Here is a 13,507-nt window from a genome sequence, read left to right as displayed (position 1 = left end):
GTGGTGTTAGAAGGGGATGAATTACCCTAGAAAACAAGAGTGCATTAGGAAACCTCTATTATCTGGACTTGCAAGCATTTCCAGAACCAGGTCAGCCATTTCTTTCCGGCTTGCTAAACTCCCCATGGCCCTCCCACATCTCTTCTCCCCATCTGGATCCCCACAGAAGCAGAGGTCAGGCACCAGCATCAGCATCCATGTGGACAGAAGCCAGTGGAGCACAGGGCCTGAAGTCTACTGACCATTGCCAACTGCAAGCCAAGTACAAGTCAAGATTCCCAAGGAATGGCAATCTTTCTGGGAATTCAGTCTTGTCAACCACTTCCAAAAGAAACAAGGGGTTGAAGCAGTGATTGAAAGAGCAGTTGTATTTACATAAGACAATGAACACAAGGCCAGCCTGTATCAATATTAGCAATGGCTAATTCAATCTGTCAATGGGAAGAATATGAAATATGGAGGAGCTGCTGCAAAGCCTTCATTTCACAGACAGTTAATCCTAAAAAGAAAAATAAGCCACAAAAGCAAGAAAAATCAAGGTAGCAAGCAGGAACAACCCCAGCATCCAGCACTGTATTCATCCCAAGATTCCTAAATTCTTCCATTGCTTCAGTAGGAACATAATGAACCCCACAAATGCACTAACATTTTAAGCTGCAGCTCCAAAACCCCAATGTTCCCTTTGCGTCATGCCTTTTCCCTTCCCTCTAAAATTTCTAGAAAAAAATCAGGCCAAAGTGTTGTTGCAAAGATGCAGCAACCTGCTTCCATTGGAGAGCAAGGTTTTAATGTGCTCAGATATTAACTTACTCTAAGCAAGTTAGTTGCACTCGCTTTGCTCTGACTCCTGATACTCTACACTGAAATTATATATTAAAATTCAATTCCCTTAATGCTGTATCTTCAGAAAAGATCTTGATGTGAAAATGGCATGAAAGTCCAAAACCAGTTTACTTCATCATTTCTTAGGAGTATCTTTTTCACTCTTTTTAATCACACTGTTATAAATCTGGGTTATCTCCAGTTCACTGCTGAAACATATTATCAGCTTATACTTTTCCCTTAGCTAATCATGAAACATAAGCAATACTTCACAGGCTCAAGAGGTTATGAAGAGAACCTCACTAAGTTTATTATACATACACATCCCAGATAATAAAATTAATTATAAACACTTGTATACACATTTTATGCAGTTCAGGAAAAAAGACGCAGAGACTGGAAAACAACTGAAATCAGCAAATGCATCTTTTCAATTGGGATGTTTCTTTACTTTTTTCCAGAATAAAAGTACATAATAAAAAACCATTTATATTCTGCTGGTTACCACTCACATGCTCATTTTCTCTTGCACTCAGCAACATTAACAGTGCCGTCAAAAATGTATTTACTTGCTGAGCTGTATTTGGGTTATTTGTGATACAAAGCCTCAGTAGTGCAAAGCACATATTACACCAGCTTATCTAGGCAGTAAGGGCAACCCTCTTTCATAGGATACCCACCATCAGAAAAACGATGCTCAGACAGGTAAGTGATAATATATAAAACCATGTCCTGTCAAATAATTTGTATCACCTATACCAGATGTCCTTCTGCATGCAGATTATTCTGTCTGCCTCACGAGGACAGACAAAGACTGTGTGTATGACAAGTGATAACCTGTATGTATCACACCACTGCCCGCAGGGTCTGGCTAGTCTGGATGTATATGATGTAAACCTGCACCGAGTATCAATTTTGGTCAAACAGCCAGTGCCAAAATTTGCATTAGTTAGATTTGCACAGCACCATTGAAGGGAAGGAGACACTGTGGTGCGGTAGGAGGCAGAATTTGGTGCCAGGTCTCAATAAATGACAAAACCAAAACATGAAGTGATTCAGCACAGACAAACCTTTTCAGCAAAATAATTCCTGTGTCTTGCTACCATCACCAGGAAAGGGGAGTTAATAGTATTTGAAGATCTCAGCACCTTACTGCCTACATACCACCACCACAGCGGAGGGATGAACACCCTCTGCTGTGTCACACACAACATTGCAACAGCTAACAACTGCTGAACTTTCAATAGTTGAGTAGCAGACTAAGACATGTCCCCTATCCATCATCTCCATAACTTCAAGTCACAGAGACAGGAAATAAGATTAAAATAGAAAATGACAATATAGTCTGTACCGTAACTACATAAAAGTATCATCACCTTCTCCAGCAAGCCTGCTCCTTGCATTGTTTTTAGTTAAAGGCAGGAAGCATAATAGTTCTCACTGGTGTTAGCTCAACAGAGCCAGCAGCTCCTCAAGGAGAGCCCCCTGGATCCCATTCCTTGCCTGCAGGAGAGGTCGCCCCAGAGATGAGGTGACATGGTCTGGCATCCTCCGCTGCTCCATGTGTCAAAACCAGACCCCTTTCAGCTGCTGAGAAGATAGTACAGGACAGCACATTCAAAGAGCCCTCAGCACTGAGTTGTGCTTAACAGAGTCACAGACCATGATCTAAAGCCTTTTTGTATAATGCTCACAGAAATGCTTTTCTGAATGAACCTTCCTTAAAAAGAAAAGTAACGTATGAGTAAAACAGTGATGCAGAAAAGAGTGATTCAGGCACAAAGGTGGATGTGCAGCTTGTTCTAGTCTTTTTTGGTATTTGTGATGACAGAAGCCAGGAACTTCAAGTAAACATCTAAACATGCATTGTATAACTACAATATAAAACTGATGTTAGGTATCTCTCATGCAAACCCACGACAATGCAGGCTAACAAGTGCACAGGATGCTTAATTGAAAATACTGATAGTGCTTAGTGCTAAGATCAGTTTTTAGTACAGAAAAACAGTAGTAATGTGTAGGCACTTGAAAGTTGACGAAGAATTTAAGAGTGCTTTCCCATGCTGCCTGAAAAATACACCATTCAGTTTATAGTGGTATCAAATGCTTATTTCTAGGACGTAGAAACACAATAATACAAAGGGAGAGAATGTGATCTGCATGCAGGTTAGCCTTTCTGTGAGCTATCTGCATGTCAAGAATATCTGCGAACTTCACTAACATAAATAAGGGAGGGAGGGAAGACAGAGTTTACTCCAGAAAAAAACAGCATCAAAATTGTCCTATGATGGTCATACCTATGACAAAATGAGTGAGACAATGACCAAGGAAAGGATTTTGTAGGTATTCCCACTGCTTCTCCCTAGGATTAATTATTTGGATGTACAATAGGCAGGACAACCTGGAAAGACAAGAACTAAACTTGCTTCCCAGGCCTTGCTATCTTTAATACCTGTGACTGCTGATACTGAAAAGTCAGGACAAAGTGCATGTGACCCATCAGAGCACTGTGCTTGCCATGGCACAGCTTTTTGCTGCTGACTGAGAACAAGGAAAGACAGCTCATCACATCAGGACCCACAGGCTGTCCTGGTAACCACTAGGACTCCAGCAGCATGTGCCACCTGCAGACCTGTGTCCCCTTCGATTCCTTCATTTCCTGCCAATGACTTTGCTCTTCCTCTCCGCTGCTGTTCTGACCCATAGAAATCCACCCAATCATCTCTTTGCGCTTCATGCTGCGTCTGTTGTATATGGAGATCATTAGTGTGACATCAGAGAGCTGGAAGAGAGCAACCTGGAAGATGAAAGTTTCTTTGTAGACAGGGTTGGGCTGTCCTCGACGGATGGAGGTTTTGCAGTGAGACATCTCCTGACCCACAGAGTTGCGCAGGCAGAGCTTTCCATAAGTATCTAGGACAAAAAAGAGGAAATAGTAAGTTAGGCATAGATGGTAGAACAAATGAAAGCCCCAAGCAGTCAAAAAAACACCCCCAAAACCTCCGAGTAGCTTTGTCTACAGTGAATAATAGATGAGGGCTGGACTGCTGTCATTAGAAAATCCTTGAGATGAGAAACAGCAGGATTGGATTTCCTCATATTCAGCTGCGGAGAAAAAGGATGAAACTGATGCATGTTTCGGCCCTACTTTCTTGAAAAGAGGAGGAAACTTGGCTCCCAAGCCTAGCAAACCTGTCTAAGACTAACGGAAACTATCAGCAATCTCTATGGATTCTCCCCAACAAATGATGAATCTCTACCTTCCCCCTTCTCCCTCACAGTCAAGCTTCATTGGGGCCATCTTACCAGGGCTTGCCTTGGCTTCACTTGCCTATCCACCATTCTCCTTTGGAAGAATGCCTCTATGATCCTTATTTAATATAGCAAACAAAAAGGGTCCTGAAAGAGATGGAAAGGGAACCTGCATGCATTGTGAAATTATTTGATCTGACATGACAGTTTCTAGGTTTTTTCTAAATTCTAATTTGTCCTGATTTTGAAGGAAAGTACAATGATGTCATCGTTTAAACTTTTTTGGTGGACTGAAGGTCAGTTTTATTCACTATTTAAAGTCAATACATGGAATAAAAAGGCTTAGTAGCTACAGAAGAGGGATGGTTCAGGTCAGTGCTCCTATAAATCCACCCTTAAAACTCTTGCTGCTCCTGTATTAATTAATTTACCTCTGCTACATGATCACTAATACATTGGTCTCAGGCAGAGCTCTGTTGTCCCAGTGCTCCACAGACCCAGCTCAGTGTAAGTTTTCACCTCGCTCTGCAAGTGATGGTAACAGATTACTTGTCAAGAAAAGTCCCCTCCTAACCTCTTTGTGATCTGTGCCTGGGGATTCTGCAAGTGAGGCTTATTTCAGAGTGTGCTGAAGATAGGAAATAAATAACAAGCCTCCGTCTTTGTCTATGGCATTTCTATCCTCTTCTGTTCCCTTCTGATGTGATATTTTACGCACTTATCTACTGAGCAACACAAGGTGTGAAATTACACTTCAGGTGTGAAAACACTTCTGTGTCTCCAAAGCAGGGCTTTCCACTCCTCTCAAACTGTTCCACTGAAAAAGCTGTCAGGAGACTGGCAATCAAGGAGCAAATTGTGAGCCTGCACAGCTGTACAGCTATCCAGTTACTGCGGGGGAAAGTTCAGTCCAGTCATTAGCTGGGGGTGCCAACCTGTCTCCCAGCGTAACCCTGGAGATGAAGTAGATCTTGCCAACAAAGACCTACCTGTTAAGAGAAGCAGAGCTCTGACCTGAAATGTTTTCCTGATTGTTTCTGGGAAGGAAAGAACTGCTATAACTAGAGGTGGACTAATTCCCACAGTAATACTCAGTGTTGGCGGTGCTGAGGGGCTGAAACCTGTAACGACTTCACACACATCAGAAACACAAAGCCCAAGAGAGGAGCCTCTGTTCTGTGAAACAATGCAAGCAAACTACCAGACACAGTCTCTTGCAGAGCTTGTAGAGATGTCGCTTTGCTTTGCACTGACAAACTGTAACATGCACCATTCCTCCTGTGGAAGTCCTGGCTGCTGGTCTGAGGCTGTGAGGAACTTGCTGGAAATAAAGTGCAGAGTAGAGGTTTTATGGGTCTTTTAAATGTCTTAATATTCTTTTTTTTTTTTTTTTTTTTTTTTTTTTTTAAGGAGGGGATTTCAAAATAATGAAAAATCTCTGCCAAGTTGATTCTTAAATACAAACAAGCAGCTAATTAGTACAATTCCCTGTTGGAATTTTAATTTTTTTCTTTCTTTCAAATTGAAAGCTTACATTTTCTATGTAATTTCAGTGTATTTTCCAAACCAATCCCATTTATAGGCAGAAAGCTGAAGGGGCTTGTTTCTGCTGACACACAAAAGAGGTGGGTGCTGAGACCTAGGAATTTATGGAGGTGAGACCATCTCTGTTTGCTCCTGGACCAATAACTCCATTTTTTTCTAGATGTGTCCTTGGTGTTATACTGATTTCCCCATTACCCTCTGAGAACTGCTTTGCTGAGGGTGAGGGCATTTGAGTGGGATCACGGTAGGACTGGGTCAGCAAGGGCAGAGTGGAGGCATGGAGCAGCACTGGAAAAGTCCTGCTCTTTGATCTCCTGGCAGCTCCTGGGAGGGTTTCCCCAGCCGAGGACTGCTACAAACACTGTCACTGCTATCCTATCTGGCCATGGTAATGTGCAACATAACTAACAGCAGATGAAGTATGCTTTAGTTTATCTCCCCATGCTACTTGAGGGAAAGGTCACCCACACATGCTTGTATCTTTTTCTGAGAAGACAGGGAGAGGACTGAAGTCTAGATTTTCCTCTCAGTTCCTTCTGACTGCTGCCAGTATTGGCAGCAGCTCAGGTGAGATTCATCACACCTAACTGCAGGCACATTCATTTGAGTGCTCCCCAGAGGAGTCAACCAATTTATAATCAATACCCCCAGAAGAAGCACAAGGCACAATTCAGCAGCAATCTAGTAGACAACGCTACCATTACAGATGATATAAGTTTTAACACTAAATCTAATACCACAGCTAAAACACTTCATAGGATGCTGTTTCAGGATGTCTCAGTTAATTTTCCAGGCAATGAATGGATGAGTTTCTTGCAATTGTAAACTCTAGGATACCAAACTTCTGACTGATGCCTCCACTGTTGCAAGTGAGGAGTAATATAGCTGGCTTTAAAGAAAAACAAGCATCACATGACCAATGACTTATATCCAACAGGGATCAAAGTCAGAAAATTGGGCTTTTTCTTTCATACACATCAGATCCACTACATAATTTTGCACCAAGGCCCTTTCTATACAGTATCAAGGTAGATGAGGATTGTGCATGTATCATCTGGATCAGGGAAGAACATGCAGGCAGGGAGGAGACTATGCCCAGGACAAAGCCAACACCATGAGCCCTTTTAATGCCCATGTAAACACAGGCACAAAACCAGTGTGACAACTAAATCAGATTGCTAACTCTTCTTAAATTTATTCCATTGGATGTATTTTACCAGCCAAAAGAATCAAGCTTGCCTGAACAGAAAAGAGTAGGTGTGGATAATTTATTTAGCATTTAAAATTTGCTTTGCAGAGCTGGTACGTATGAGGCTGAGCTGATATTCTGCTCCACTAACTACATTTTAAGACTGTGGTTTGCCCTTATTCCATTGTGCTCTTTGCAGCATCTTTTTAGATGTCTCATTAGGAAACACTTCATAGTTCTCCTTATGGTTCAGTCTGGTTCTCCGAGATAAAAAGCTCTCCCCTCCATTTGGCTTTGTCAAAGAAAAATCACCCCCAGATACACAGTGAAATTTGTGGAACTACAGCAAGGATGAACTTGAAAATTTACTGAGGGATGTATGTGCAAGAGCATCCATTCATTATGAAGGCAAACATTTTCCACCTAATTACATGCTCAGATTCAATAATGGCCTCATTACTGTGGTATCTCAGCACTCTTTGCTCTTCAGTATATTTACTCTCAGGCCACCTCTGTCAAGCACAAAAGGAGAAGAGAGATTAAGGCTTGACATTCTTTAAAATGCCTAAGTGTTCACCTTCCATTTAGGCACCTATCCTACATGAAGGAGAGTGAGACCTCTTAATATCTGGGAATGTCTGAGACTGCAGCTTACCCACAGTTACACAGAAGCCTGTGAAGAAGCAAGAACAACATCTGATTTTGCCAAGACCAATTTTAGCACTGCATCAGGCTCTCCTTTCATATAGGCTTTGGAACAGAATTTCGTGCTACAGCTCATCTTTACTCTAATTTTTCATCTCTGGTATGAGTGGATTGAACAATGTTACCATATACATAAAATATCAACACCTCTGCATTTAATACCAGAGTGAAAAGCACTAAATCAAGGAAGGCTGCAAGAAGCCAGACACATTTTGGGCTGGCGCTGCATAATCTTACTCCAGAGGTTTGGCCAAACCTCTCCTTGTGCAGACTGCTCTGTCTCCATCAATACTGCCCTAACCATAAAACACCTCTTGAGAGCTCATCTGCAAAGGCAACCACTTTATCTGTGATTCTTCTAATGACCCATTTCTGTCATCATCCTTCTAAGGGAACTAACTGAAAATGACAGCTCAAGGGAATAATCAACTACAATTTATATGTTCACATTTTTCAAGCAGGGACCGTAATGTTCATTCTGTTTTCATTTACCCTAAGTTCCACCGTTATTAATAAAGCTGACCCATGAACAAGAACACTGCAAGTACAAAAGCATCTAACAACCTGCTTGAATTTATATTTAGAAAGGAAATAAACAACCAAAGACTCCTGACCCTTTAGGTCTGTGGATTGCAGAGTACAAAACAGTGCCATACAGACTTTCCCACCCGCACACCAGGCAAGCTAGCTCATTTCCAAAAGCAGTATAACCATGTCAGCATGCCGCAATCCAGACTAATAACAGCTGCAGTAAAATAAAGCCTTGGGCCTAGAGCTTAATTTCACCCAGCTGGCATGCCCACGCTCCTAGCCTACATGATAAATGGCAGTATTTCATGGCAAAGCAGCCCCAGAGCTTGCCTCTGTGCTATCTGTACAGAACAGCCCAACACGAGGTCTCCGAGACCCAGGAGACCATTTCTTCACCAGGCATGGCATTACCTCTCCATTAAACCAGCAGTGAGCAGAAATACTCTGAACTGGATTGGGAAAAGAGCAGGGAGGAGAATTAAACCCAAGCTTTTGTTCCCAGCCTCCCCTAGTGAATATCTGGATTAGGCCAGAGGCAGGTTGCAGCCTATTCTATAAATTGTACGAGAGCTCAGAGCTGCTTGTTAAGTTGCTGAGGAGACAACCTGTCTACCCCTATTCCACCAAGTCTCTGCTGCTCAGGTCCCCTCTCTTGTGGCTGGCAGCTTTCACACAAGGAAAAGGCTGGGATCAGGCAACCTTCACAATGTGAGTCATTAGAGAACTGACCAGCAGTGCCTTTAATTTAGAATGCAGCAGAAATGAGTGCTCTACTCTCTGGAAGCACTGATAGGCCTTGTTGTGGTTTAAGGCCAGTTAGTAACTCAGAACCATGCAGCCGTTTGCTCACTCCCCGCCCTCTTCTCCTCCAGTCCCAGAGGGATGGGGAGGAGAATCGGAAGAATGTAAGTCCCACGAGTTGAGATAAGAACAGTCCAGTAACTAAGGTATAACACAAACCACTGCTGCTGCCACCAATAATAATAATGATAAGGGAAATAACAGGGGAAGAGAATATAAAACTAAAAGGGGAGAAGGAAAACAATAAACACAAGCGATGCACAGTATAACTGCTCACCAACCGCTGACCGATACCCAGCACAACCCAAGCAGTGATCTGGGCCATCTGGGTGACTCCCCTCAGTTTATATACTGGGCATGACGTGCTGTGGTATGGAATACTCCTTGGGCTAGTTCAGGTCAGGTGTCCTGTCTCTGCTTCCTCCTGGCTTCTTGTGCCCCTTCTCACTGGCATGAGACTGACAAGTCCTTGATTGGAGTAAACATTACTTAGCAACAACTAAAACAATGGTGTGTTCTCACACTAAATCCAAAAACACAGCACTGCACCAGCTATTAGGAAGAGAAAAATGGCTGCTATAGCTGAACCCAGGACAGGCCTAGGGGAGGGAATTGACAGCATTGACTTGTTTCATGCAAAGAGACAGGCTGAAGAGGAGCAGACCAGGGCTCTCTGGAAGCAATGCCCAGGTGTCCCAGGAAAGAAAGCTGCTTCCAGAGACCCTCCAAGCTCGGTTCCTTGGTGAACTCCATGTCCACTCCATTTTACAGTGCCAGCTCTCACCTGGCACACGAGTTGGGCTGGAGAGCCAACTTACCACCTCCCTGCACTCTCCAACCCTAAGGAGGTGCCCCTTTTTGGGGAGGGGAAAGAAGAAAGAAATTTTTTTTTCCCTTGTCCACAGCTGTGGGACTGGGAGAGACACCACCACACATTCTGCTTTAAATGCACTCCTTTGATTCAGAAATATCTTCATTTTTATACCCAGCAAGTGTAACACGGATAATACTTTTCATAGACCACATGCTATCACTGACATCTAATTATCATGGTACATCCCCCGCAAAAATCTCACAATTGCTTCTTGAAAGTCCCTTATTCCGTGACTTGTTTTTCTGAGCCTGATCAGTCCCAGGTCTCACGTGTGATGGGAAGAGCTGTACCAAGCCAGTCCATCCACTCAACAGTACCCAATACCAAATGCCTTATTAAGTCCATTAAAATATGGCAAATACGGCATATGCTGATTCTCTCCCAAATACCTTCCCAGTCTCCAGCCATTTGTGACTCAAGTCAGAGGCAGTGTTTTCATATATATTGGTCATCAGTGGATTTTTCTCTGTGACCTTGTCCTGTGATGTACCAGACTTAAGCATCCACAATGTTCTGTAGTGAGGAATTCAACAGCATTAAAGAGCTGTCCCCTCTTCAGGACCTGCTACCTCCTTGCTTCATTTCATGATCCTTTGGTTTTGTAACAGGAAATACAACAAGTAACTGTTGCCAATTCAATCTCAATGACACTTATGATTGCATAGACCTTTGTGAAACATTCCTTTTTCTCCTTTTGTCATAGCATGATGGGAGGCACAGTTTGTTCAGCTGCAGCTTCCTGCAGCTGCTCCCATACCTGTGATTGTCTCTAATAGAGGTCTTTCCAATTCTGCTGCATGCTATTTGAATAGAGGGAACCAAAACTGTACATAGTATTCATTATGCTGGTGACCGTATATTTACAGTCAAATACCAATTTTTCATTTTGTCCTATGTGTATTTCTAACCTTTAATTTGTTTGGGGTATTTTTTCATGCAAGACCTTATGTTCATCCATACTTCATCTTCTGCCTCACTACCCAGCTGCTCCTTAGAGACATCTTTCTGGGGCTCCTTGAATCTGGCTTCATCTTTAATAACCTGAGCAAAACTTTCTCAGCTGATCCTATTGTAAATTTATTCAAGCTACATTCAAGTATGTGCAACAAAAAGATGGAGGACAATTGGTCTTGTACAAACTTACTGTAAGGAACTGGCAAGTACTTGGCAGCAAGTAGCTGTCCCACACCTCTATTGCTCTGTTAACCAAGATCTCTGGAGGACTGAATACATCCCAGCTTGCTTTGGTATAGATCCCCCTTCTATTATTGATAAGATGGAAGCATGAATTACAAACATTTAGGAGCCCATGCAAGTTCCCCTGTTCAGCGCTAGATATGCAGGTTAAAAGTTAGGGGTTTGGTTTGTTTGGGTTTGTTTGGTTGCTGTTGTTGTTGTTGTGGTGGGTTTTTTTGTTTGGTTTTGGTTTTTTTTTTCCCAGCTTCCTGGTCTGATTTGGAGTAATTAAAAAAATTCACCTGTGCCTCAGTTATCCAGGAATGAAATAGCTATAGTAACTTTTCTTCTCTCACAAACAAGTTCATAAAATAAAATCCACTAATGGCTTTCAAGCATTCTGATACCAGAGCAATCAGGATGCTAATTTTTCTATGGAAGCATCTTCTGTACTCCTCGGCATTGATATCTGCGGCTCAGATGTTTGTTTTCAGACAAGGCTTTATGCCAAGAATTTATCCTGTTCTAAACAGAAATCCTGATAAGCTTGTTCTCTCTCTCCTGTCTACAATAGCATTAATGCTATTGTATTTATTTAATGGGGTTAATATGCTGCTGGTATAATAATGATCATGTATGGATGTAATTATTATGTGTGATTAATTCTGCAGCTGCTGAAAAACTTGGAGGACTTTCCTTAGGCAAGGGAATATCTTCACAATAGTCCTTCTCAAATTGCATTACACACAGGCGTAAACCGCAAAAGAAATGCAGAAGGGGAAAGAATGAAGTATGGATTAGAGGAGACAGAACTGCACCCAGCAAAGCAGCTGATGAAGGTTAGACACCATGTGAACCGAGACCATCACTCTGTTGCATGTTTATACACTCACTGACTAGCACGAATGATTCCTGGTCTATCACTACAGTCCCAAGGTACCATGCTCATAGCATGTAACTGGTTATAATTTTTTTAAGATATGTCTGTCAGTGGTGTATAATAATGAACATCCTTTAAACTAACACACTGGGTTTTGTTCTAAGAAGATACAATAACACAGACCGAAATATGAACCCCTGCATAACGCTAGCATAGGTTAATGATTTTTACAAGAACCGAAGAGAATGAGGTGCACAGTATACAACCCATTAGCACTAAAATACAGAGTGTCCATGCCTGACAAAACCGTAGATGTTTTTCTGCATAAGGCTTTTTGGCACACACTAATAATTTACAGCCCAATGCTGCAGCCATACTCTTGAGTGCTCTTAAGTGCTCTGAGTGATAATGGATCTATTTGTGTGATCAGAGATTGTAGACCCAGGCCTATAACTCAGCATGCTCCCAAAACAATACCTGGACACTTATCCTTGACCGTTTTTATCCTTAAATTACACATATGTGACCTGAAGAGAAGACACTGCCTACAAGATTTAAGTCTCCAAGTTCTCCACCTGTTTTCTAACCCAGTTATTACTCATATAATCACCCATGACTTTGATGTTTACCTTACTCAGTTTAAAGGTTTAAGTGAAGGAGAAGATACGCCCAGGAAAAACTGAGATGTGCACAATCTTCCTCTTCTTCTCTACAAAACCATCTGGTTTAGCCTCTGCTGTCTTTAACACCTAGAATCACCAATGCTCCAGTCCAGATCCTTCTGTACACAGTGAAATCCCTGTGCAAGGATGCCAAGCAGTGAGCACACACACTGTAAGAGATTCTGAGCTCACCTATGCAGGACTGCAGGTATCAGATGCGAAGGTCAAGGTGGGCAAAAAGCACAGCTGGAGAATTTGCTGCTGTGCATGACTCTCATGACATTCCCCATAGCTGCAGCTGTCAGCAGCAGACAATACTAAAGACACTGGGCTGTGACAGGACCACATATGGGTACTGTACAGGCTCTGTACATGCAGGGCTAGGAATGGAGATGGATTCTACCCGTTGACTTATCTCAGTTGTACCATAAATGGCTGCCTCAACAGCAGCCTGTGCTTGGTATTTCAGTGTCCTGAAGCACCGTTATATTTGAAATCCTCACGATACTTTCAAGAAATAAATCAGTCCCTCTGAGCCTCAAACAACAGAACTGCAGATAGGATGTATTTGAGAAAACACAGAGGCTATTTGCTCACCCTCCAGAAAGGGAGATAGCAGTTTTCGTTTTCACCCAGAGAAGCACTTATTGAGCATCTCATTCAGCATGTTTCAGACAGTAATGATCGGACCTCACAGCACTCCTCTGCAGTGCCTGCAGGAGTTATCAGTGAAATGCTACTCAAACATCTGAGACAAGGGCTGGTTTTCTTCTTTCTAACTTCTTTCAGTTTCTGCTTCACTGGGTTTTCCTTTTCTCACCACACTACTGGGAACTTTATAAGAGCAGAAGAATAATGCTGAATGCAGAAGCAACAATGTGACTTGGAATAAAAGAAGCAGGTTGTGATAGGTTCAGAATTCAGCTGTAATCATTTATGAATTTCTGTGTTTTACCTATAAACTGATTTAATGCTAAGAGATACTGGTCTGACAATGCTGAAGTTGACCTGGATACGGAAAGGATGCAAAGAAACAACTCAAGATAGCCTTAACAGTGAAGACTGAAGAA

At 42.3% G+C, this 13,507-nt stretch overlaps 1 protein-coding gene across 1 annotated transcript in view; it reads right to left on the bottom strand.

The window, feature by feature from the left end:
* Nucleotides 1-1,362: 1,362 nt before the first annotated feature.
* SYT16 (synaptotagmin 16) overlaps nucleotides 1,363-13,507 on the bottom strand; it is a 70,943-nt gene continuing 58,798 nt past the window's right edge. Inside the window, exon 8 of the mRNA XM_057416087.1 lies at nucleotides 1,363-3,735. Within this exon, the coding sequence (XP_057272070.1) occupies nucleotides 3,422-3,735 (314 nt within the window). The 3' untranslated portion in view covers nucleotides 1,363-3,421. The remainder of the gene's footprint in view (nucleotides 3,736-13,507) is intronic.

Source organism: Pezoporus wallicus, unplaced genomic scaffold (genome assembly GCF_028554395.1).
Source record: "Pezoporus wallicus isolate ANWC-B61680 ecotype Strahan unplaced genomic scaffold, APGP_CSIRO_Pwel_v1 scaffold_2146, whole genome shotgun sequence".
Lineage (NCBI taxonomy): Eukaryota > Metazoa > Chordata > Aves > Psittaciformes > Psittacidae > Pezoporus > Pezoporus wallicus.
The sequence above is the reverse complement of the archived record's forward strand: the minus strand, read 5'-3'. Positions and strand labels throughout refer to the sequence as shown.